The sequence below is a fragment of the Paramisgurnus dabryanus genome, chromosome 15, assembly GCF_030506205.2.
Source record: "Paramisgurnus dabryanus chromosome 15, PD_genome_1.1, whole genome shotgun sequence".
Taxonomy (NCBI): domain Eukaryota; kingdom Metazoa; phylum Chordata; class Actinopteri; order Cypriniformes; family Cobitidae; genus Paramisgurnus; species Paramisgurnus dabryanus.
The window spans coordinates 31,561,001-31,585,678 of NC_133351.1; the positions used below are offsets into that span (position 1 = coordinate 31,561,001).

General features: G+C 38.1%; 1 protein-coding gene across 1 annotated transcript in view; it reads left to right on the top strand.

Annotated features, from left to right (window-relative positions):
• The window catches only part of cd101 (CD101 molecule), a 35,397-nt gene that overhangs the window by 8,295 nt on the left and 2,424 nt on the right, over window positions 1-24,678 (top strand). The window contains exons 2-9 of the mRNA XM_065293073.1: window positions 2,734-3,099; window positions 3,661-4,077; window positions 4,639-5,037; window positions 16,375-16,761; window positions 18,397-18,765; window positions 20,002-20,385; window positions 21,501-21,896; window positions 21,982-22,785. Coding sequence (XP_065149145.1) covers window positions 2,734-3,099; window positions 3,661-4,077; window positions 4,639-5,037; window positions 16,375-16,761; window positions 18,397-18,765; window positions 20,002-20,385; window positions 21,501-21,896; window positions 21,982-22,785 — 3,522 coding nt within the window. The remainder of the gene's footprint in view (window positions 1-2,733; window positions 3,100-3,660; window positions 4,078-4,638; window positions 5,038-16,374; window positions 16,762-18,396; window positions 18,766-20,001; window positions 20,386-21,500; window positions 21,897-21,981; window positions 22,786-24,678) is intronic.

Here is a 24,678-nt window from a genome sequence, read left to right on the forward strand (position 1 = left end):
CAGGAAACCAAAAGTGTGAACAGGCTATGCTAACATAAGATAACGAAGAGGACAAAGAGGTCTATTTATGGATACAATGTTTTTGGATATACAGTGGTGTGAAAAAGTGATGGCCCCCTTCCTTATTTTTTTATTTTTTTGCATGTTTGTCACACTTTAATGTTTCAGATCATCAAACAAATGTAAATATTAATCATAGATAACACAAGTAAAACCCAACATGAAGTTTGTAATTGACAGGTTTGTTATGAAGGGAAAACAAAATCCAAACTCACATGAACCTGTGTGAAAAAGTGCCTTCATTTAAAAACTGGATGTTGTGTTATATTTGATTAACATTTAAATTTGTTTCATGATCTGAAAGTGTGACAAACATGCAAAAACATAAAAAATCAGGAAGGGGGCCAACACTTTTTCACAACACTGTACAGTCCAACAATTATATAGAATAATTATTGTCAAAACAAAAGGGATCAAATGTAATGTACAAAAAATCTCTTTCTCAAAGAAAACATAAAAATCTAAATAAAAAACTAGCTTTAATAAGATTGTGTTAACAAAAGCTCAGCATTAAATAACATTAAAGAATAACTTTTAATGTACAAATGTATATACGCCATCTTAGACACTCAGACTCAGATAAGAGTGTACGCACTTTGCAGAGGGTTCTTTGTTGCTGCTCTATGCCTCCGCCCTCCGCATTTGTCTGACGTCACTAAGAAAAGTGCATACTCCTCCCCCATTGATCCGTCTCGCCTCTGATTGGTACTGGGGGCCGCAAAGACAGCCCCCACCTGTACCTTTCTTTCCGAGGTTCATGATGGTTGACGCGGTCACGGAAAGTTTTCCTCCCGGAACCGACCGTTCAGACATCTCCTTTCACCTCTCTTGACGGTGGAGCCGCTAAAGGGTTACGTTGGCATCCTAAGAGACCAGCCACCCTTCCCTCATGGGCCATGAGCCTTGTGGGGAAGCCGATTCTGCCATGCACGCCATGGCGTTTCTGCAGGTTCACCAGGCTACTGTAAGTCACTGAAGGACCTGCACAAGAGAGGTCACGATTCGGCGATCTTTAAGACATTGTGCGGTCACTGACCTGGCGCCACATGCGACCAAGGTCACCACACAAGCCGTCAGACGTGCGATGTCCACCCTTGGTGATCCAGGAACGTCACCTCTGGCTGTGCCTTGCAAAGGAGGTTGACAAGAATCGTCTTCTGAATGCTCTGGTTTCTTAGACCAGCCATTTCGGTGGCGCTGCTGAGAGCCTCATACAAAGTTCTCGGCCAACCAAGAGCAGACTAAGGCCGTCATGCCACGTTGGAACCCAGCTGCCCTCTCTGCTACGTCGGCGCCTCAGCCTGCCCCTCGCCGAGGGCGTCCTGCTATGGCCTTTTTCGTTCCTCCGTTCTAGCAGCTTTTGAAGAACCCGCCGTTAGCAGTCCACCCCACCGACTCAGCCTGCCAAGATGTAGAAAACGATATCTAAGCGGCTTTGAGACGGGGTGACCTGGAGATGTAGGGGATCGCTCTCTCGGAGATGGTGAAGGGCCACTCCTTTGTTTTCATTTCTGTTCCGCCTGTTTTTCAACCAGCACCGTAATTTACTGTAGATAACCTACGGCATGGCTACAGAGTAAACCTTACACACAACTATAAATTGGACTTAACTTGTGAAAGCTTTTGCACATTGTAACTAGTCCATTCAGCTGAGCTAAGAGGTTGTTCAGGAACTTGGGATTCATCCACTAGATGGTTCTTCATAAGCTGCGGCTTCAGCTAATTCAACAGCAACTGCCTTTTGGGTTTTGAGAACATGAAGGTTTGCCTCTAAATGATCTTTTTTTAGTCTTATTTACTTTGTAAAATGAACAAACAGATACACATACTTTATAAATACAAACAAAGCAGTTCAATTAGACATTACCCTAATAAAATAACTTGTTTTAGCTTAACTTTCATGCTTTGGTTTACAGAAATGTTCTTAACTTATTCCCCGCCATTGACAAGATAACTCGTCAATTAAGAGAAAACGCTTCCCTGACAATGACGAGAATTTCCAGCTTTCCGTAACTTATATAACCCGGAAGTAGCGCCTCTCGTGAAAGAGACTGAACTCTGTGTATGTTTTAAAGATCGCTCTTCATCTGGTCTCTATCAAAAGTCTTTTACAAAAATGAAATTATGTCAGCTTTTTGCTCAATATTGGGTGTTTTTGAAGAAACCTACCCATATTTGAGAGGTGATAAAAGGAGAACTTATAAAGGTAGAATAAAAGTTTTTTTTTAAGCAGATGGTTTGTTCTTTTATTTGATATATTGTTTGTTTATATATTTAAAGAAGAACATTTTCAGGAAGGCATTAAACTTTTGTGAAAATCATGAAAAATGCTGGCGCTGGCTGGCAACTTTTTTTTAAACGCTGGTGAGGTAAGAGTTAATTTAAATAAAATAAAAAAACGGATGCAGTTGTCACTTTAAATTACTGAACTCTGTTTTTACGGAACATAATTAAGCACTAGAAAGAAATGTAGCAACCATATTTGACTGCAGCGTGTACATGGCCATATTTTTATTAAGCTCTTATTTTTGAGGTCAGTAAAGTAGGTCAGATGAGTTTGGAATTAACATAGGATAAGTAAATGGTTACACTTGTTATGGGGTGATCTATTCCTAATAGATTGTTTTGAATGCAAATGTGCCTTATTTCTGTCTAATGCCACTCTCCATACAGATGTGTGTTACAGTCAACGTCTGGTCCAGATCCAGGAGGGTCCTTTGTATCGAGTGAAAGGATATCCCATCTCAATATCCTGTAATGTGAGTGGGTTCAAAGGCCCACTTCAGCAGGATTTTGAATTTACTCTCAAGAAAGCTGTAGTGGTGAATGTAATCAGTACTAAAGATTCATACTTTGCCTATGCACACTTCAGTAATAGGATACGTGATAAAGATGTTGAGATTGAGAGGTTGTCAGGATCTTCAGTTCTCTTGAAGATCAATACTTTGCTGGAAAGTGATGCAGGGGTTTTCCTCTGTCACACCCCAAACACTGATGGTGCATATTTTGGAACGTATGGTGCAGAAACAACAGTTAATGGTAAGCTGATAATATTTATTGAAGTTATTGCTTAATACATTTACTGATATTTGGCATTTTGATATGAGATGTAAATATACATGGCAGATTAACAGATGTGTTATTTACCTGTACTCAAAATTCCAAACTTTAAGTAAAGATGCGAAGCTCGTCACAACATTTAGCCCATCATCATGTGTATGGCTCGTCATGTCAAAATATGTGTTCGGCGCACAACATGTGAACTATGTGCATCATGCGACATGTCAAAATACATGCCTGCTGCAGACTCTGTGAAGGGGTTAATGATAAAAGAGACGCTCACGTTTGGCAGATACTGGCTTAATCTCATGTGTAATCAGAGTTTACTGTTAAATTAGTGCCTTGGGAGTATTTTGTAAATGTGAATCTATTTTCATAAACCCTTTTGACACGTGTGCAGCAAACGTATTTTGACATGAAGTATGATGCACATAGGTTTACATGACGCAATGGACATACATTTTGATGAGCACACGTGACATTCCAAACACATATTTTTAATTTGCGTGAAAAATTAATCAACTCTTTTTTTGTCCACAGTGATTGAGGACACCCTGATAGCATCATATTTAGGCTCTGCTACTCTAAGCATGTCTGAGGGTGACTCTCTTCAACTTGAGTGTGAGGTCTCCACACAGACTTTTCAACACACTCATCTGTCGGTCACCTGGTTTCTTCATGGTAAAGAGGATGTAAGCCCCCGACCGATCATTACTCTGGACAGGGATCTAACTGTAAAACCAGGGGCTGGATATGAGGAAAGCTACCGTTCAGGACTTCTCAGCATGGAAAAAGTTGGGGAAACAACCTTCAGACTAAAGATGCTTCAAGTGCAGCAGTCAGACAGTGGAAAGTTGTACTGCAAAGCCATTGAGTGGATCCAAGACCCAGACCGTTTGTGGACACAGATTGCCCACAAAACCACCACACCTGCTAATGTGGAGATAAAGCGAATTGGTATTTTTATAATACTTTTTAGATCCTAAAGTTTAAAACAGTGATTATCAACTGGTTATGCTTCAAGAACCCCATTCATAAAACTAGAAAAAAACATTGGGAAGACAGACATTAATTCAAGCATAATGATTTTAAAACAGTCATAATTAAGTAAATAGTAAAAAGAAAATTCAATATATATAAAGTATAATGTGGTTTGCATTGTATTAATTACTTCCTTGCATAGATGTGACAGAGTCCAGGTGATGCAAAACTGTCCATTTTCCATCTGCTTAATTTGACTTCCACCAAAAAATGTGCCCTAGAGTTTTACTCCACGCACAGTTTTTGACATAAATAATAACAAACATGCTGTAGAAAGCATTTCAACCTCTTTTTGAAAATAAAATTATGTATAATTATATGGTTAGTAGCATAGTATTGTTTGCATTTACCATTGTTTTTATTCAGAGGCAATTTTGTCCCACAAGTTGAAAACCACTGATGTAAATTTTGGTTAGCATTAACAATGTGACATTACATAAAATTGGGTTTCATCTTATTCTGTTTTCTTTATTTTAGAAGTGGCACCTGATTCATTCATTACTGATATAGAGGCCTCGAAGGGGCCCTTACAGGAGGGAGATGTACTGGAGATCCGATGCAGTGTAAAGGCACAAAAACTTCTTGATCGTTTTTATTCAGTAACTTGGATAAAAGACAAAAATAAAGTTGCCCAGATTGGACCCTCTGGGGTGCTCACTGTGTTTGATGATTACAAAAAGAGAGAGGCTGAAGCAGAGCTTAGAGTAGTAAAAACCAGTCATATGGACTACCTTCTTACCATCCGTTCAGCTAGAGCTGATGACCAGGGCCAATACCAGTGTGAAGTAAAGCAGGAAAACATGAATAAGGATGGCACTTTTACAAAAATACAAACCCAGCTGTCTAGACAAATGACTGTAAGCATCAATGCCAAAGGTAAATACAATGTGATACTAGAATATTTCTCCTCTCTTCTAATATTTCTCCTATCCTCATTGAAATTTAAACTGAATGTACATCCCAAATTTCATATGCATATACACAATTCAATGTGATTTTGTAGCATAAATAGTGTGAATAGTGTGTTGAATATTCAAAAGGGTGCACTTTAGGTACCTAGATGATGCACTCATTCAACTGAAAAAAATGCAGTGTGGAACACTGAACAATTAAAACACTCAACCATTGCGGTTTTACTTTTGTAGTGGCCAAAGCTCACTTGATACAAGTACCAGGTTAAGTAGCTAAGACACACTGCACAGACTCACCTGGCACCAGGGGAGAAGCCGCAAGCAGTATGCCCAGCCAGCCACCCAATTCACATGTTGGCACTATGTAAAACACCCTCTGAAACTGGCTCTACCCAAAGATTATATAGTCTAGTAAATGTTTTAAGTGTAGCACAACCTGTAGCTCTACAAATGTCTGACTGGGTGTGTTCATTAGTAAGTTGCTCCACCATGGATATAGGGTCCAGTTTCATTTCAAGAAAAGAGATTTTGCACAGGGGAGCTTGCTTTTCTCCAAGCAGTCATAAAGATAAGTAAGAACCTGCACACTGTGCTCACTGAGGGGGACTTTGGCAACCTCCAGGACTTTGGCAAACATACAAGGAGACAAAAGGATAGGCCGAAGAAAAGGTTCTTGAACTAATATGCCCTCCCCTGGAAGGTGAACCGAAGAAATTGTCTGTGTCAGGGGAGTGTGGAGTTTAGTGAACTGGAGGCACAACTGAGATGGACTGTTCTGACTAGCTTTCTGTTCTGACTTAACTTTCTTTACGTCTCTCATCTGCACAAGGTTGAGCAAAAGGTGATGCTCTTGGACCAGCAAAGTTGGACAAAGTTCGTCCCAGGGCACATGCTGTCACCTTTGTCACCTGGAGGACTTGGTCATCATAAGCACTGGGTCTGCAAAAGCATTGGATCATCTCTACCCTTGTGTAGGGGTGGGACAATACATCGATATGGAGAGGCATTGTTGTCTGTCTCCGTGCGATATGAGAAGCGATACGCATTAATCAAATTGCCATGTTGTCCATAGCAGTTAGCACCCACCTCGTCTCCACATGGGTTGTGGTCTTCACGGTAAGGTCATCCATGTAACCTCTTATTGGGTTTGATGGATATCTGACTCCATTTTTGGACCCCAGGCTTCCTTCTTCGCAGCAGTAATTAGGAGGTTCATGCCCATGACGAAGAGAATGGGAGAGATTGTACAGCCAGTTACAATACCCTTTTCCAGACTTTGCCACTGAGTTGTAAAATGGGCTGCCTTAAATCGTAGTATTCCACCAAAGTAGCTGGTGATAATTTTTTTTGATGTACTGCAGGATGAGGTAGTGGTCTAATGCTGCATGGATGAGGGTGTGAGGGATTGATCCATAGGCACTGGCCAAATCCAGCCAGACAACAGTGTGCCGTTGCTGGCTTTAGCCTCATGGATCATTTGACCGAGAACTCCAATGTGTTTCAGGCATCCTTTCTGGATAGAAGTGTTGATGTGTCTATTCTCTGTCATGAAAGAGGTCATCCTCTTGGCCAGTAATGAAATGAAGATCTTGCATTCTACACTCAACTGTAAGATTGTTCTGAATTGGTCAATGGTTGAAAAGTTCTCTTCCTTTGGCACGAATCAGCCCTCTGCCTTCTTTCAGCTTGATGGAATGGTACCCTTTCTCCAGATCCTCCGGAACAACTTCCACAGCCTTTGGAGGAGCATTGGGCATTTCTTATATACCTTGTAGGGTATACAGCTTGGACAACCACCTCATGGACTTCCTTCCAGGATGGTTCACTGATGTTGAGATCTTTTTCTAGGGCTTTATACTGTTGACGCTTGGATTGGTGTCCAGGGCCTACTCTGTGGCTGATCAGCCTTCCAGATTTTGCTTCACACAGCAGAGTTCTGGTGAATCAGAAGTGGTCTTTTGTGAACTGGGAGCTTTTGTTCTCCCTATCCTTACTCTTCGTTTTCCTATCCTTACTTTTCATCAACAAAAGCTCATATGAACTGCTTGGAAAGAGTCTTTATTTCTCCCCTCAGATGATGCATTTTCCTCTCCTCTACTTGGCTGGTGTGCCGGCTTAATGTTTATTCTCTTCTTCTCAATTCCAAAACGCTCCCTTGCCAGGTTATAGGTTATTGTTGTGATAGTATTGACTTTCTCCTCAGCCGTCCCTGCTAGTGTGGCTTCTAGCACTTTGTTAAGGTCTTGATCTAGTAGGTTCCACTTTTTGTTATCACTCATCTTGGGCCATTTGATTCGTTCCCTTGCAAGGTGGGGTTGGCTCCCTTGGGTAACATCAGGTAGGTCCCTTGAAGTGACACAGGTGCTGAGAGACCTCCAGTACTGTCAGGTGCTTCCTGGCTGGAGTTCTCCTGCATATCACCAGGTGCTACCGCTGTACGCTGCTACTGTGACCCCTCTTTTCCACAGTTGGTTAGGCTTTGGTGTATCTTAAGCCCTCTTTTGTTCTTGCAGGTTTTTGCTCTATGCGACTTTCATGTTGTGATACGCCAGCAGGATGTAGCAACAGTTTAGAGAGGAGAAAGCAATCTTAAACTATTGGTCAGTTTCAAAATCAAAAGTATAGCGCATTTACTAATACACTGTAAAACTTTTCTGTAAATTTACAGCGAATTTCTAACAGTATTGTACTGTATTTTCAAAAAACAGTGTTAGACTGTATATTTACAAAATATTTACAGAATGTATGTAAATGTACAGAATTGTCCTGTTTTCAGCATGCAAAATTCGTAATACAGAATAATACTGTAAAAGCATTGCATTGTGGGATTGATTTCCTTCGCGCTCAATAATTGAATGTAAGCTTACAGAGCTAGTGCTTCGGAAGTTCGGACGCCCTTTATTTGTTAGGATTGGTTATTCATATAAAAAACGACGATATGAAGACAACGCGTTCAACTTTTAATCTATAGCTGCCTGTGATGTGAAAACGTACACGGAACAATAAAAAGTTAACGTTACACGACGACGCGGCAGAAATGAGAGGATTATGCATGCAGCAAGACGACGGGGAGAATACAATGTGTCTGTGATGAAGATAAACGAGGATTGATTGACTGAGCATCATTGACACGGTAAGACACTGTTGTTGTATTCGATTGCATTTCTGAACGGTTCGCATGAGTGGGCTATTTTTAGGAGCTGCGTTGTTGTCACTCCACAAGTTACGCTAATATGCTAACGTTAAACTCTTAACAGACAGCACACGACACGTTGATAAAGATGTTTTTGTTACTTGTCTGTCTGTTAATTCTTTCGTTTTTGACGACTAAACATGATAATGTGAATTGCCCTAAAACAACACAATGTTCCTGTCGGTGCTTTGTCATTTAGCTTAAGTAATACACGTAAAGAACTAAACATTTCAGCTTGTTCTCAAATATACACCAAGTTAAGTTACTTTGATATGAAAACGTAGTGGTTGTAGCCTGCATTCATCACAAATATAGTTTTATTTGTATTTTAAAGTTATTATAAGTGAAATGATGTCAGACTTACCTCAGTTATTAAAGTTTAGTTAAATTGTAACCCCCACCTCCATTACTTCGTTGTCACGTCATTTAAAAGTGTTTGATTAACATATTTTTGCAATTATCACTCAAATTTGGTGATGTATAGTATGTATGTAATATACTTCTATATACAGTACCACTCAAAAGTTTGAACTTACTTCCCATGTCCAAACTTTGGCCTGGTACTGTATACAGTACCCGTACAATATACTGTAGTATGTTTATTGTCCTGTAATATACACATTTTAACCTAATATCTGTATTTGCATTGGTAGAGCTCAAGTTATGTTTAATAGTTATATTTTAAAAATGGCTAAATAACATCACAAAAATAGAAACAAATTTTATTTTAAATATTTTATCTTTTTTGTTTTGGTCGATTTCAGGTCCGTCTCTAAGCAACCAGCGCTGGATGTTGAGCATGGACGGTCAGGTTATGTGTGAAGGAGAGCAGGGCAACTTTGTCTCTGTTCTTGCGACGCTGACTGCCTCATTCTACAGTTTTAACCTCCAGGATCAGGAAGCGGTGGCATGCACCCTTGGGTTTGTTCAGAGGTTAGATACACATTTCCCATTCATATGTTAAAATGATTTTTTTTACATATTGTGAAGGTCTGCATCAAGATGCAAAGCGTAAAACTGAAACTTCATATTTACATTAAATAAGTAAGTATGAACTGTATTCATCTGACCTCAGTTTTTCTCCGCTTACACTTTTGGCATGGTTTTTGTGCTGAAATACTGCCAAAAGCATTGCAAGTTTGCAAACACAATTTTATGAACGACAAATACAAATTAATTATGCAGAATCTGTCTCGGTGTGTAAAATAAACCACTTTTAAATGTGTAAATGATTTGTTGCATACAGAGGGTAGGGTGGCCATTCGTGCCAGTTCCGCCGGACACGTCCCGAACATGTTTTCGGGTGCGTTCTCCGGAAGTCGCGTTGCTCGAATGCATACGTCATCGAGGTCCTCACATTTCAGTTAAAATACATTAGAAAATTAAGATTTATTTCTTTTAAGATTGCTTTTTTTGAAATTAAAGCAACACTATGTAGTTTTTTTTACCTATAAATAATGTCTCTAAAATTATTTCAGTGATAGAACAACTTTTAACTGGACAAATTGTACTGTTGCTGCAACCTGAGCAGCCTCCTAGCTGCTACAAGCACACTCTGAAAGTGGCGGTGGAGGGTAGGAAACACAGCCCCGCCCCTCCCCCTGCCTGCAGAAGAGTGTCTGATACCAGGCACTGTTGCGCTTTTCAACCACATGGGGGAGCTGTAAGTCATTTTTACATGGAAACTACATAGTGTTGCTTTAAACCCGAAATATTAAACCTTGATGAGATATGCGGTCGACCAACACGACTTACGGTGAACGAACCCGAAAACATGTTCGGGACGTGTCCGGCGGAACTGGCACAAATGGCCACCCTAACAGATGGTAAAACTATTTCCTGAAATAACCTGACATTAACAGTTTTGTCATAATTCTCTCACTCATTTGAGCTTGCTAGCGCGTGTGGAAAGGCGTGGCTATCAAATGAGGCTTTTAATAACTTGTTGTTTTCTCTTTTATGATTGGTTGAATAACGGCAGTAGTTGTCTCAGTATCCGGTAGCCCAGTAGATATTGAGTTATTTCAGGAAATTGTTTTATAAAAACTGGTTTATTTTACACACTAAGACAGATTCTGTGTGATTCATTTGTGTTTACTAGGGGTGGCACGGTCCATGAAAAAAATCCGAACCGTTCGGTTCGCTTGTCTCGGTTCGGAGCGCGTGTGTACCGCACGGTTCAACGGTTCATGGCATGCGCAATGTAGTCTCATGCCCTGTATGTGACCTCAGATAGCGTGTTTCCCTTTCGCGCGAAAGAAGAGGTGACTGGTTTGGAGTATAAGTACTGCAGGTTATGTTACGTGTAGAAATGGCAAGTGGGAGAGAAAAGGAAGTCTGCCCGCAGTTGGAGGATGCGCCAGCGTCGTATAAGTTTGGTGTGTGGAAACATATTTTTATTTCATGTTACTTATGATGACAGCGGAAAAAAAACAATAGATAGAACTGCAGTCTATGGGTTGAATGTGCTCGAACAACCACAGGAGATCGCCTTCTCTCCGACCATTTATCTAATCTGAGGTACTGACAACAATGTTTTACGTCTTTTCATATTCAGCGCTATTTTTAGCCTTTCATTTATAAAATTAATTAAAGTTTCATTTTGCTAGCGTGTGAAAGTTGCGCGAACTTATTTCAGAAATTGCCCCTCAAAGTAATCAGAAGTGGTCAAAAGTGGACAAAAGAGACTTAAAGAGATTTAAATATTACAGGTGCAAAGGTTATATTTCTCTCTCGTCCACATAAACTCTCAGTATTAAAGCGGCCTCCGGGTGATAAATCTAAGAGCTACACTGAAGTTGGCATTTTAATAAATGCAAGTTATCTTTGTGTGCTAAAAATGCACATAAAGTTTATGTAGATGGCAATACACATTCTCTTTTTTGCCAATTAAATGAAAAGCATGTTGAAATCATCAATGTCTTCCCTCTTGCTCTATCAAAATCTCATCTGGCTTTCCTCAGAGATGGTCCCAATAATGTGCTTAAAGTCAAATTCAGTTTGTGCATGATTACATGATATAACTTTTTTTAATACTGTATCCTAAATTATGGATAATTAATACATTAATAAGATAATACATTTCTGGAGTGTTAAAAATTTAAAGAAAAAATAACAACAAGAACCGTACTGAACCGTGAACCGTGACCATAGAACCGTGATACGAACCGAACCGAGGGTTTTGTGAACCGTGCCACCCCTAGTGTTTACCGTTCATAAAACTGTATTTTTGAAAGAATGCCACTGTTTGCACACTTGCAATGCTTTTTGCAGTATTTCAGCCCAAAAATCCATGCCAAACGTGTAAATGCATAAAAACTGTGGTCAGATGAATACATTTTATATTTATTTAGCCTAAATATGAAGTTTTACAATACATGAATTACGCTCAAGATTAACAGTTCAATGTTGCCAAACTTTTTTCTTATGCCTGCAACTTGATTTACACCTTTACAAAACAATGTCACCTTTATGCTTGTAATGTCACATTTCCATTTTGACCAGTGATTTGTTGTTTTTAACAGAACATTGATCTTCCCCCATTACTTCTGTTTAAACCAAATAATTCAATTAAATTGCACAATTATTAATACAGATTTATTTGTTGTTTTTTAATTACTGTGTAAAATAAGAATACTTATTAAATTTTTTTATCAACATAATAGTAATTGTTCGTGTTTGTTTTCTGCCTTGCAGATGATTTCTCTACATCAACCTGGAACGTGGATCAAAGATGAAGAAAGGGAAAAAGAACACTACAGTGAATCCACAGGTTTTCACTCTTCTTAGAAAACTTACAGACTTTAAATGCAATTTCGTTTAGACACTTCCACTATCCAGTGTAGTTGAATTAAAAGGAAATAAAGTTTCCTACATTGCTAATGATGTGCTGTTAATTGAAATACAAACGTACAGCTGGCATTTCATCCAATATGCTTATGTTAAAGAATTAATCCACTTTTAAAATGATGCAAAAAAAAAAGAAAGTCAGGAGGGAAAATACAGTAAAGGAAAAGTCCACTTTCTTAAAGGAGTAGTCCACTTTAAAGAAGGGGTCCATTGACTTTTCATAGTAGGAAAAAAAGTAAGTCAATGGGCCCCATCTTTAAAGTGGAATACTCCTTTAATAAAAAATCCTGATAATTTACTTACCCCTAAGTCATCCAAAACGTTTATGTGTTTCTTTGTTCAGTCAAGAAGAAATTAATTTGTTTTTGTTTTTTTGAGTAACACATTCCAGAATGTTTCTCCATATAGTGGACTTTAATGGACCTCAACAGTTTACAGTTTAAATGCAGTTTAAAGGGCGCATACAGCTTCAAAGGGCTCTAAACTAGGGCTGTATGATAAATCGCATGTGATTGTCATTGCGCATCTCGTCAGTAAAGCCGGTTCTTTGATTAGTAGTAAATCGCCATCACCTGCTTTCAGATGGAGCAGCATGTACTACACAAAGCCATAGATCACTGACAATCAGGGCAAAATTTGCATTAATAATATGTATGCGATATGGCCCTGCTTGTCAGTGAACTACGTTTACTCTGTCTAGTAAAAGCTGCTCCATCTGAAAGCAGGTGATGAGATGCGCATGACTATCGCATGTGATTTATCGTGCAGTCCTACTCTAAACTATCCAAACTGATGCATAAGAGTCTTAACCAGCAAAAATCATAACTTTCGGCAAGAAAAAAAATATGCACTTTTAATCCACAACTTCTCATCTTGCACTAGCCGTGGACGCGCCAACGTGACGTCATGTAATGCATAGGCATGTCGAAAGGTCACGCATCACAAATGTGAAACACACACTTGCAGACCATTTTAAACAACAAACTGACATAAAGACATTAATTGTTATCATTCCACATACAACAACGTCTGAACGTTCTTCTTTCTCCACGCTTGTAAACACTGGGGCGGTAGTTTTGCATGCATCACGTGTGACCTTTTAACATGCTTAAGCATTACGTTAGATTGCGCTGGTGGGACACAAGGCTAGTGCAAGATGAGAAGTTATGGATTTATAGTACTTATTTTTTATTTTTCTCAATAAAAATTATGATGGTTTGCTAGATAAGATCCTTATGCCTTGGTTGGGATCGTTTAGAGCCCTTTAAAGCTGCATCAAAACAGCAAATTTTAAACTGCATTTAATCTGTAAACTATTGAGGTCCAATAAAGTCTTTAAAATTGAGAAAAAGCAATGAGTGTTTTCCCTAAAAAACTTAATTTCTTATTGACTGAACAAAAAAAAGACATCAACATTTTGGATGACATGTGGGTGAGTAAATTATCCGGATTTTTTATTAAGAAAGTAGAGTAATCCTTTAATGTATTTTCCCTCCTGACTTTCTTTTTTTGCATCATTTAAAATATTTTGAAACATTTCCATTCTTTGAAAGTTAATAAGATCACTTGATTGTTAATGTTCTGATAATTCATAACTGTTCTGTCAACTGTTTATTAATTGTAATGCATACAGCTGACATTTCAGCAAACATGTTTATGTAAATTTTATGGCCTTTGCTTTTAAAAAATAAAGTTTTATATTCTAAGAATTTTGTATTTGTGTATTATGTATTTAATTTCCATTTGAGACTATTGTTACTGTTACACATATAATATAAATTCCTAATTTAAAAGTGGCATATCAGTAAAATACAGAATGGGTTATAGTTCTGTAAAAATACAGTAATTTGCTGGCAATATAGCTGCCTGTATGTAAATTTACAGTGTAATGTTTTACAGTGTATACTGTAAAAATAAATAAATTACAGTGTTATACTGTATCTGACAATTACAGTGCAAGACTGTAAATGTTGTTTACAGTAGTGGTTCTGTAAAAATACAGTAAACGGCTGGCAACCCAGCTGCCAGTATTTTACTGTAAATTTACAGTGAAAAGTTTTACAGTGTAATTATACATAAATAAATCTGTTTTTATCAATGCAATATGTTAGAAAGGATGCAAATACTAATTTTTTAAACTGATGCTGCATCGTTAACTTTTTATGGCAATGCACCGAGCAAATCGGGGAATCTTCCCATCCCTAGTATGTATATAGCCATGGCAGTCATCTCATTACAATATGCTAACTGAATACCACTGAATATAACTTATTTTATATAGTTTTAAAACATAATGTATGCTACATGAAACAAATCAATTACAACCTAACTACTGGTGTATTTACTAGCTGCAGACCTACAATCAGTATCCTGATCAACTGTGCATAATGAAACGTGCAACAAATGCATGTAGAGTTCAGTCTATTTATTATCAAAATATTTGTCAGTAATGCATTTATTCTTGTGGAAAAGTGAATAATTGCATTCATTGATATAGAGTGTTCCCCTAAATTCCTGTTTGCACTCCAAATTTTCAGTCACAGGCTACAGTGCTCCTAGTAATAAAGGTAGTCCAGAGCACTGTAGCTGTTAAAAAACTTTTTGTGGTCTTAAATAAGGGTGCACTCACATTATCCAAACCAAACCAAACCATGCCCCAGCGCGATTGTCACCCCTCCCTACTCCCCCAGGTGCACGCACTCACACTGTACTTTTTATCGATCCGAGTCCGGGCGTGCTTTCATCATTAAGATGTGATTGTTTTGAAAAAAGCAGGAAGTAAAGCTTTCTCTTAACACTGGAACCCACTGTAATGATAAGTCTGTGTTTTTTATTCTGAGTCGTTTGGTGCGTGATTACAGACAGCCCTCTCACATGTCATCATATTGCTTAGTTGATCCGTCACGTGTGCAGCTCGGACATTCACGTAACCCCGCTGCTCGCATCAAAAGGTTTTTACGGAGGCAGATGAAGGTGAGTGGTCGCGCAACTGACATCTTCACCTTTTGAATCGCGCCCACCTCTGCAACCCTGCCTGGGCGCAGTACATAGCGATCACACTAGTCAAACAAACCAGGCTTTGGGGGTCAAACGCGCCCGAGCGTGGTTTGGATGGTGTGACTGCGACCTAAAAGAGAAAAAATTTGCACTTTACATTTTCCTGGGCATTTTGTTTTGTTGTAGTTTGTCAGATATCGCATGTTGTCAGTTATCACAGAAGCAACGTGATACTATCTTTATCCTGATCTATGTATCGTGAAGTACTATGTGATTTTCACCCTTACTCGTGTGCATGTCTTATAAAGGCTTGGCCAAATGGACCTGCAGGACACCAATTGTGTTCAGGGTAGAGGCAGCTTGACCCACAGCAGTGTAAGTATTTACCATGAGTGACGAGGACAACTTACACGTCTTGAAAAGAAGCGTTGCTACGTCTCCAAGTAGCCCTGGTTTGTAGGCAGTAATGCATCACAATCACACACTCAACCTAAGACATCAACCTACCATTGAGGAAGGTCAGAGTAGCAAAGCTGGTTATGTAGGAACGATCAAGAAAGGTGCTTTCCAGGACTTTCATGCTCCTCATGCACTTAAGCCCAGAAGAATCTTTTGCATCCGATGCTGTGATGTGACTCATCATCATCACAGGCTGGGAACGTCACAGTGAGCCTGCTGTAAGACGGAACCACTGCTTCATCCCTCAGCCCATCCAGGAGAAAAACCTTCTGATGGGCATATTCTTGCAGTGAGAACATGTCCCATCCACAAAAGTCTCAGCATGCTGAAAACTCAAGCACTTAACCCAAGTGCTTTGCGTCTGTAAAACAGGATTACATATCTTTCGCATTCAAGAACATACAGAGGTGGAAAGACATCTTCAAAAAGACAATGTATCTGAAGAGCTCTTAAAGTAGAAGTTGTGTTCTTTCAGTTTCAACTGGCTCAGGTGCCAAAGCATACAGGAGTGAAATCGCACACAAAAGGGAGATTGGAGTAATGAATGTTTGCGAAAGCATGTGGGTCAAAATCAAACTAAGTCAAAGTTACAATACCCATGAAATCAAATGTATTTAATATAAATATATAATGAAAAAATATAATTATAAATTATTGTTAAATTAATTTAGTGAATCGCAGTAAGGTAAGAAGAAATGGTTTTGAGTACTGATTTTTTGCGCTTAATAATCTGATTTTTGTTTTCTTTAACCAAAAAGTTACAAATTATTGTTATTAATATTTTCATTGCATGTCTCTGGTCAGAAAACGTCCTGGCTGTGGTCATGGTGGTGAAGAGTGATGCTGTGACGGAGGGGGAATTTCTACAAGTAATCTGCTCAGTGTCAGGATTTCAAGGTCCTTTATCAGTGTTATGGCAACACAAGAAAGACCCTGGAGATTCCTATAGTGATATTATTAGTCTGAACTATGACGGAGTGATGTCAGAGCCTGGTATAAAATATCAGAGCAGAGATATTCAAACATTCCGTTCTCCAGATGGAAACTTCACCCTGGAGATTGGTGCAGCTAAAACATCTGACAGTGGTGAATACAAGTGCATTGTGTCTGAATGGATTATAGAAAGCAATGGCAAGATGAAAAAAGGAAATATTCAATCTCAGCAAAAAGCCATTTCTGTTAATTCTATTGGTAAGACTACAATATAATTACATCTTTCATTGGGGTCAAAAAGAAATGTGAACACAGTAAAATAACCATTGTATGAGGAGTTTAGATGCAAACGTTTGTTTTCATGTAAATTAGCTTTTTATGTTTAAGTAGGTTTACTTTAATGGCAATGAAAAGGTTGTTAGTCAGTAATTAATAACAAAAATGCTTTATTTTTTACAAATGTAACTTAAGTCATTTCTAACACATTTAACTGTCTTTCACTGCAAAATCCTTTTGGCAAAAACCTCCACTTCTTTGGACAAAACATAGTAAACAGTTACAAAATCACTAAAAATGCAACTAGAAATGATGAAAGATTCATGAAGTGATTCATTGCCACATTCGTATTGTAATGCAGTCCAAGAACTTACAAGGGACCCATTTAAATGTGAAATTGATATTATATGCACTTAGAGGACTTTGCGAAAATACATGTGGTGTTTTGTGGATTCTGCCAACAAGTGTTAATTTTAAATGACCTAAGGCAGAGATTAAGCTCATTTGAAGATTAACATATCATATTGCTTCAATTTATATCATAACCTTGTTTTTGACAGGGGTGGCATTTAGCAGCTTTTGCATCTAAGCTCCTCATATATAAATAAGATGGAATACTGTACATGCAGTGCATTCACAAAGAATTCAGACCCCCTTCACGTTTAAATTTTGTTATGTTGCAGCCTGATACTACAATCATTTAAATGCGTTATTTTCTTATTAGTCTACACCCTTAACAACAACCTAAAAACAGAATTTGAAAAAAAGTACATTAAAAATTACATTAAAAAAACGTATTCAGACCCTTTACTCAGTATTGAGTACTTAGTAGTACTCAGGTGATGAGTGGTGCCTGGTGCTTTTATGCAAACTCCAAGCAGGCTTTCATGTGTTTTCCACTGAGGAGAGGTTTCCTTCTAGCCATAAAGCCTAGATGAAGCTGCATCGATGATTGTTTTTTGACCATTGGGCTCTTGGTCACTTCTTTTACAATGACCCTTCACTGTATATTGCTCAGTTTGGCCAGGCGACAAGCTCTTGAAAGAGTCCTGGTTGTGCCAAATTTCTTCAATTTGTGAATCTTGTGTGCTCTTTGGAACCTTCAGTGTCACAATGACAAAGATTTTGCTCACAAAATTCTGGATTGTACTCTGATAGCAGTAAAAATACAGAGGCACTGGATAATTTAGGGTTTTATAGATGATAAGCAATATTTTAAATGTATGCAATATTTGACAGGTGATCATACTTCATACTTCTTTGATCTTGTAAGCAGTCTTGTAGCTGCGTTTGAACCAGCTGAAGATTATTTACTTTATTTGCATGACACCAGCAGTAATGAGTTACAATAATCAATATTTTTTAAATATTTCTAAAATTCTGTTTTCACTTTGTAGTTATGGGGTACCAAGTTTAGATTAAAAAGACAAAAAATAAACCATTGTAGTATCAGGCTGTAACCTAACAAAATTGAAAAAATACTTTTTGAGAGTTGAATAAAGAATACTTTCTGTATGTACTGTACACACACACACAAATTAAGCCAGGGAATTATATTTCTATTGTATGTTAATGATACCAGTGTATATTAATAAATAACTGTGTTTGTTTTTTCAGTACTAAGTGTATCATTGAAAAGTCGTGCAGTAGATGTGACTATAGGTTCAACAATAGAACTATTATGCATAGTCAAAGGGCCCAAAGTACCTCTGGCTGTACAGTGGAAGTTTTGGCCCTCAAACTCATCTACTTGGTTAAATATTTTATCTATACACCACAATGGAGAAATTGCCTGGGGAGCAGAACAGAGAAACTACCAGCCGTCTATTCGGATTGTCCAGGAATCCACAAGTTTTAGTCTCAGGGTTATGAACTACACCAAACAACAGGAAGGAAAGTACATGTGCCAAGTGGATGCATATCAGAAGGATTTACAGAAAGCAAGCAAGAACTCCAACCCATTAGCCGTGACAGTAAAAAAACCTGGTAAATAATACTGTTTATTAGTTCAAAAAGATAAGGGGCAGTATCTCGATTTGGATTACAGCCCTCTACTTCCCGGTTAAATGATGTCAATACTGCATTTGTTTTACACACAAAACATGAACACATGTTATATTGAGCACCATAAACACAATCAAGGCTTCAAAAACACAGGAAAAACAGGACCTTTAAAGGACAAGTTCAATTTTACACTTAAAGCCCTGTTTTCAGATTGTTTATGATGAAATAGAACGGTTTTGACTGAAATTTCGACATACACTGTAAAACCTAAAAGTTAACTCAACTCAAACCATTTAAGTAAACAGGTTGCATTAATTTTAAAACACATACATTTGAGTACTGTGAACTTAAACAAATTGAGTCATATGCAGTTATGCACTTATATTTAAGTTCACACTACTTAATATAAGTTTATAATTGCACATGACTCAAGTTCACAGTACTTAAATTTATGTGTGTTAAAACTTAAATGCTCTAATACAACCGGTTTACTTAAATGGTTTGAGTTAAGATAACTGTTAGGTTTATGCCGCGGTGCACTGAAACAATCCTTCCTAAAATGCATTAAACTTTCGTTTACAAAGACGTGAAACTCACCGAGTGGTCAGGGGTGTTCACTGATATGCTCCCACAAAAATCGCTGCAAAAGATGCTTTCCAACAGGTGTTTTAGCATTCTTTGTAAACTTGTGGACCTATTTTTCCAAACGCCTCACACCCGTACATTCTTCTGCTTAGAGCTTGAATAATAGACACTCCAGCCCAGTTGGTGGCGATAATCCGCCTTTGCCAATTGCAAGAATACAAACAAAGTTCCCGGCGCGGAGTAATACATCTAATACAAGTCAATGGAGTTGGACAAAAACTACGATAAAACATCTGTTGGAAAGCATCTTTTGCAGCGATTTTTGTGTGAGCATATCAGTGAACACCCCTAACCACTCGGTGAGTTTCACGTCTTTTTAAATGAAAGTGTAATGCATTTTAGGAAGGATTGTTCCTGTGCACCTATAAAGCCATTAAAGAGTCAAAACATGTCAAAATATGTTGAAATTTCAGTCAAAACCGTTTTATTTCATCATAAACAATCTGAAAACAGGGCTTTAAATGTAAAATACCGAACTTGTCCTTTAAGCAAACGTTTTGAAACATTATGTCTGGTTGTGTAAGTGTAAAATTAAAAAATAATAATTCTTTGATTTTTCCTCTCTATTAACAGTCAGCAAGTTGACCCTGTCCAGACCCAGGTCTCCTTTGCAAAGCACTGTAAATACTGATGTTAAGCTTGAATGCTCAATCACAGAGTCAACCACAAGTACTTCAAATTTCAAAATAACATGGCTGGTTGGGTCGGAGATGCTCTTGACTATGGACTTAGATGCTGTTGTTAAATTAGGCCCTGCAGCTGGTCTAGAGATGGACCAAAGAATTCGTCTGGAAAAAAAACAAAAACAGACATTCCTTCTGACCATCCACCAGGTCAGAACCTCTGACAGTGGACAGTATCATTGTGAGGTAGAAGAGTGGCTTCAGGATCCCCTTGGTGATTGGTATTCTCTACAGAAAAAGTCTGTTTCCATAAGGCTTGTTGTCGAAGATAAAGGTAAAAAATTACAGTTCTCAATTGGAGATTCCTGATATAGATCTATATCATGAGACTTTTTTTATTAAATCAAGTGCTCTAGTGATGCTTCAGAAGTAAAAAATCTGATTCATTTACTCCATAGAGAAATAGATTTTCACAGATTGAAACAATGTATTTATTAAATATATTTTCCTATATGTTTTTGAAGAGTTTGGTTTCAAAACGCAATAAATCAATTTTGACTAATTTCGGTAAAAACATGTTTTCTATACCAAGAAAGTGACAGTAAAAGATGAAAGACACTATTTTTTTTTTTACAAACTTTCACATAACATCTTTAGGTTATAAACACATAAAAAATTCTAATCCATAACTTGATTTTCAAAGATTTATTATAAAAACTGATAATTTTTTTCACAAAATGCAATAAATCCATGACAAGTTTTTTCCAAATGCTATAAATTTATTAGATCAATATATAAATGTGCATTCATCTTTGCCATGTTATATTCATTTAGTTGACTAGTGGTATCCACTGATTAAACATTAATGGCATTAATCAAAGAACTTACTTACGCCGTAGGACCTATGCACAAATATAACGAGCCCTTAATGGTGCTATGTGATTTGTTGAGCAGATTTATTGCATTCTGCAGAAAAGGGGGAGTGTTGTTTATTGCATTTTGGGTGAAAAAAAAGGAGAAAAGGTAACAGAAAAACACACCAGATATCGGATTTTGCGTAAAATTAAGATTTTACTTTTAAACACTGACCTGATACAATACTGATTTCGGCAGTAACTAATTTATTTTAAAAATGGCATTTATCGCGTTTTGGAGCCAAACTTTTCATTTACTGTTAAGCTGCTACAATGCAAAATTGTTAAAACCAGTAATAAAACTGAGAAAAGTTAAAAGGTTGTGCATACACATTGTAAGACCTGCCATGATCTCCAAGCTTGCATTGTTTAATTATTCAATTATAGGTTTTTGTATAAATTGCACGAGTTTTAAAATATCATATAATTATGTAATGCAAAATCCTGAAAGCATTTTTACTGTTTTACATGTATCTTTTATGTATTTTTTATTTGTTTTACTGTTTTAGTTATATGTTTCTCTTGTATCTTTCAGGGAATGATTTTAAGATGAATAAGGTTAACACTCCGGTGAATGTTAAAGAGGGAGAGCAGATAATGCTAAATTGTTCAGTGGATGGTGTTGGAACCGATTCCACTCTCCGCTACTCCCTTACCTGGTTCCAAAATCAGTCCTCTAATGTGCCATTGCTCACCTATAGTTATGATGGCCGTTTAAAGTACAACAAGGATGACTCAGAATTGGAGGGACGATTTTACTTTTCCAGCTCAAATATTGGTGTCTTTCACCTGACTATTCCTAGATCCATAAAGGAAGATAGCGGGGGCTACTCCTGTCAAGTTCAGCAGTACCATCTGGATTGTAAAGGTCACTGGTCACTCAAGGCAAGTGACATATCAGGTGTCACCGATGTTAGTGTTCATCCTATAGGTGGGTACTCTATATTTTTCTAAATGAAATCATCAATATACTTTAATAAGGAATAACATTTTTGGTTTATTTTCAATACAATCAGAGAGTAAACTGGATGTTCAGAAGGAGAACCGAAGCCTCAACATTAAAAATCCGAAGGCTGGGTTTACCATTGACTGTGTGATTACCACTAGATCTAGTGATGTATCTGTGTTTGAAGTGACTTGGTCAAGGGGTCGGATAAACGAACGACCCATTATAATCTTTACTGCAAGCCGTGATGGAACTTTACACAGTCCAATTAATGACAAAGACTTGATGTTTGGACACCCAAGTGCAAATAGTTATAAGCTCACTGTTTCAAACATCAACCCCACTGATATCGGAGTTTATCACTGTCAGGTTGTTGAATGGATTCGGACAACCACAAACAACTGGAGAAAAATTGGTGAAGACAGATCTGGAGAGCTATCTGTACATGTAGAGACAGAGAATAAGCAAAAAGACAACAATTTTACAATGGACGGGAGAGATAAGCATCTTGAAATCAAAGAAGGAGATCAGTTTGAGCTTTCATGCTCCCTGAATCTAGAGATAGAGGACCCTACCCTTCACTACAATCTCCGCTGGGTTTTTGATAGCCTGAAATCTACCAGCGGAATAATCTTATTAACATACTCTTATGATGGCCGTCTACAGTACCACACAGAAAACCAGCAACATAATAGATTACGCTTCTCCAAACCTACTCCCAGTACTTTTAATCTGGTTGTACTTAACTCAGATACAGCTGATGGTGGAAGCTACCAGTGCATGGTTGACCAGTACAAGCTGGACTGTGAAGGCAAATGGAAACTAATGACATCTGTCAAATCAGGCTCAACTATTGTCAATGTTCGCAGTATTGGTAATGCACATCTTTTACATTTTATCTACTTTCAGCTTGCTTCTTAGTACAGAATCTCATAAATGATCTAACCACACCATCATTTTTTTTGTTTATTTTATTAGCGTTAGGCATGCTTAAAGATGACCTACTGAACTGTGCCCTCTCTATTACCAACTGTGGTTAAAACATGAAATTGGGTTTTGTCACATCTCTGAACATCAACCACAAATTTCAACCCTTCCCCATATTAAACTTTACCACCGTTAGGTTGATATATAGATTCAGATAACTATAAAAAAAAAACTGGGGGAGCTATGCTTCTCTTTCTTTGAAGTTCTGCTTTGCCGTGTCTAATTATTGTTGCTTGTGAACACTATGCAAGAGCCATTCTGTCATTCTTTACATACAATCATGATTTATGGACAAATATAAAAAACTAAACTTTTCCACAAAATGTGACCCAACCAATGAAAATATACATCATTATTTTAGGCTGTCCATAGTGAGTCAGGGTATGGCAAGAACACTTGAAAAGTGCCCAAATGGCACACTTCATGTGGACTTTCGGTCTCGTGGCATTAAATTGCATGTGATTGCTTAGTCTACAAGTCCGTAGGGCGTCCCATAGGTCATTTTTATTCCCCAAAGTGTTCTCATCAGCGCCCCCTTTGTGGTCTTTGGCGAAGCATGCACTGCTGCAGGCTTCATGCACTTTACCAACCCAGAAGTCCTTGCGAAAGAGCAATTAGAGCTGTGCTTCTCAACGTTATTCCTGGAGGCCCACTGCTCTGCACATTTTGTATGTCTCCCTTATTTAACATACCTGATTCAAATCATCAGCTCATTAGCAGAGATCTCCATGAACTGAACTGAGGCCGGCAGATAAGAGAGACATACAAAATGTGCAGAGCTGTGGGCCTCCAGGAACGGAGTTGAGAAACACTGAATTAGAGCAATCAGACCAATCAGACGATGGATAGGAGAAGTTCACACTGATTGGCAACCTCTCTTCCTATTTTTGGTGTGACCCTCGAGTCCATAGTGTGCCATTTGGGACAGGGCCAAAAGAGTTTGTCTGGTTGTGGTTCTATCCCAAAACTTACTGTACGTTCACGCTGCCGCAGACTTGAACTTCCAAAGTTACCGGAAGTCATTCATTTACAATGAAAGCTGGCTTCTCTCAGCTGCAAGTAGGGGTGTGACGGTCATTATATAACCGTGAGACCGACGGTTATAGTTGAACACCGTCATTAGAACTCTATAACCGCCAAAACCGTGTTATTAAAATATTTTTTAAAACATTTTTATCATAAAGAATTTTTAAATACTAATTAAAAACAATTGTGTTAACAGTCTGTGTTATACGCCCCCATGTTCTCACGCAGTGAAAAATACAGAGCGGAGCAGACACTGACAACGCGCTGACATACAGGACAAACCAGGTTACTTTTCGGTTACATTTGAGATTTAACATTTTAAACAAAGTCTCACCTTTCCAATCATCTCTTCCTTCTAGTTAATTTATAGCATCAAATAAACATGAATGACCATGAGAAGGAATGTTGTTTTAACCGCAGAAAGGCGTCAGTACACTCCGCTTTTCAAGTTCAAATCCTCCCATGCTAATCTACTAACTCTCTTGAACGCACATTCACTGCTAGTTGTCTTGCTGTTAATTTTAAAGAAACGTAGAGCAAGTAGCTAATCAGTGTCTAGTTTATTCAAACGCCGGGTGAGCACTGTGCAGCGCGTCTGCGGAGAGCGTTTGCTGCGCGTGGCCATTGTGCTTTTACACCGGCTGCGTTTAATAACAATCTCAAGTTCACATTACTTTCTTTTACCTGCGCATTTATGAGCAAAACCTCTTCAATACGCTTTTAATCCACATTGTTTTCGTGCTGTTCTGGTCCA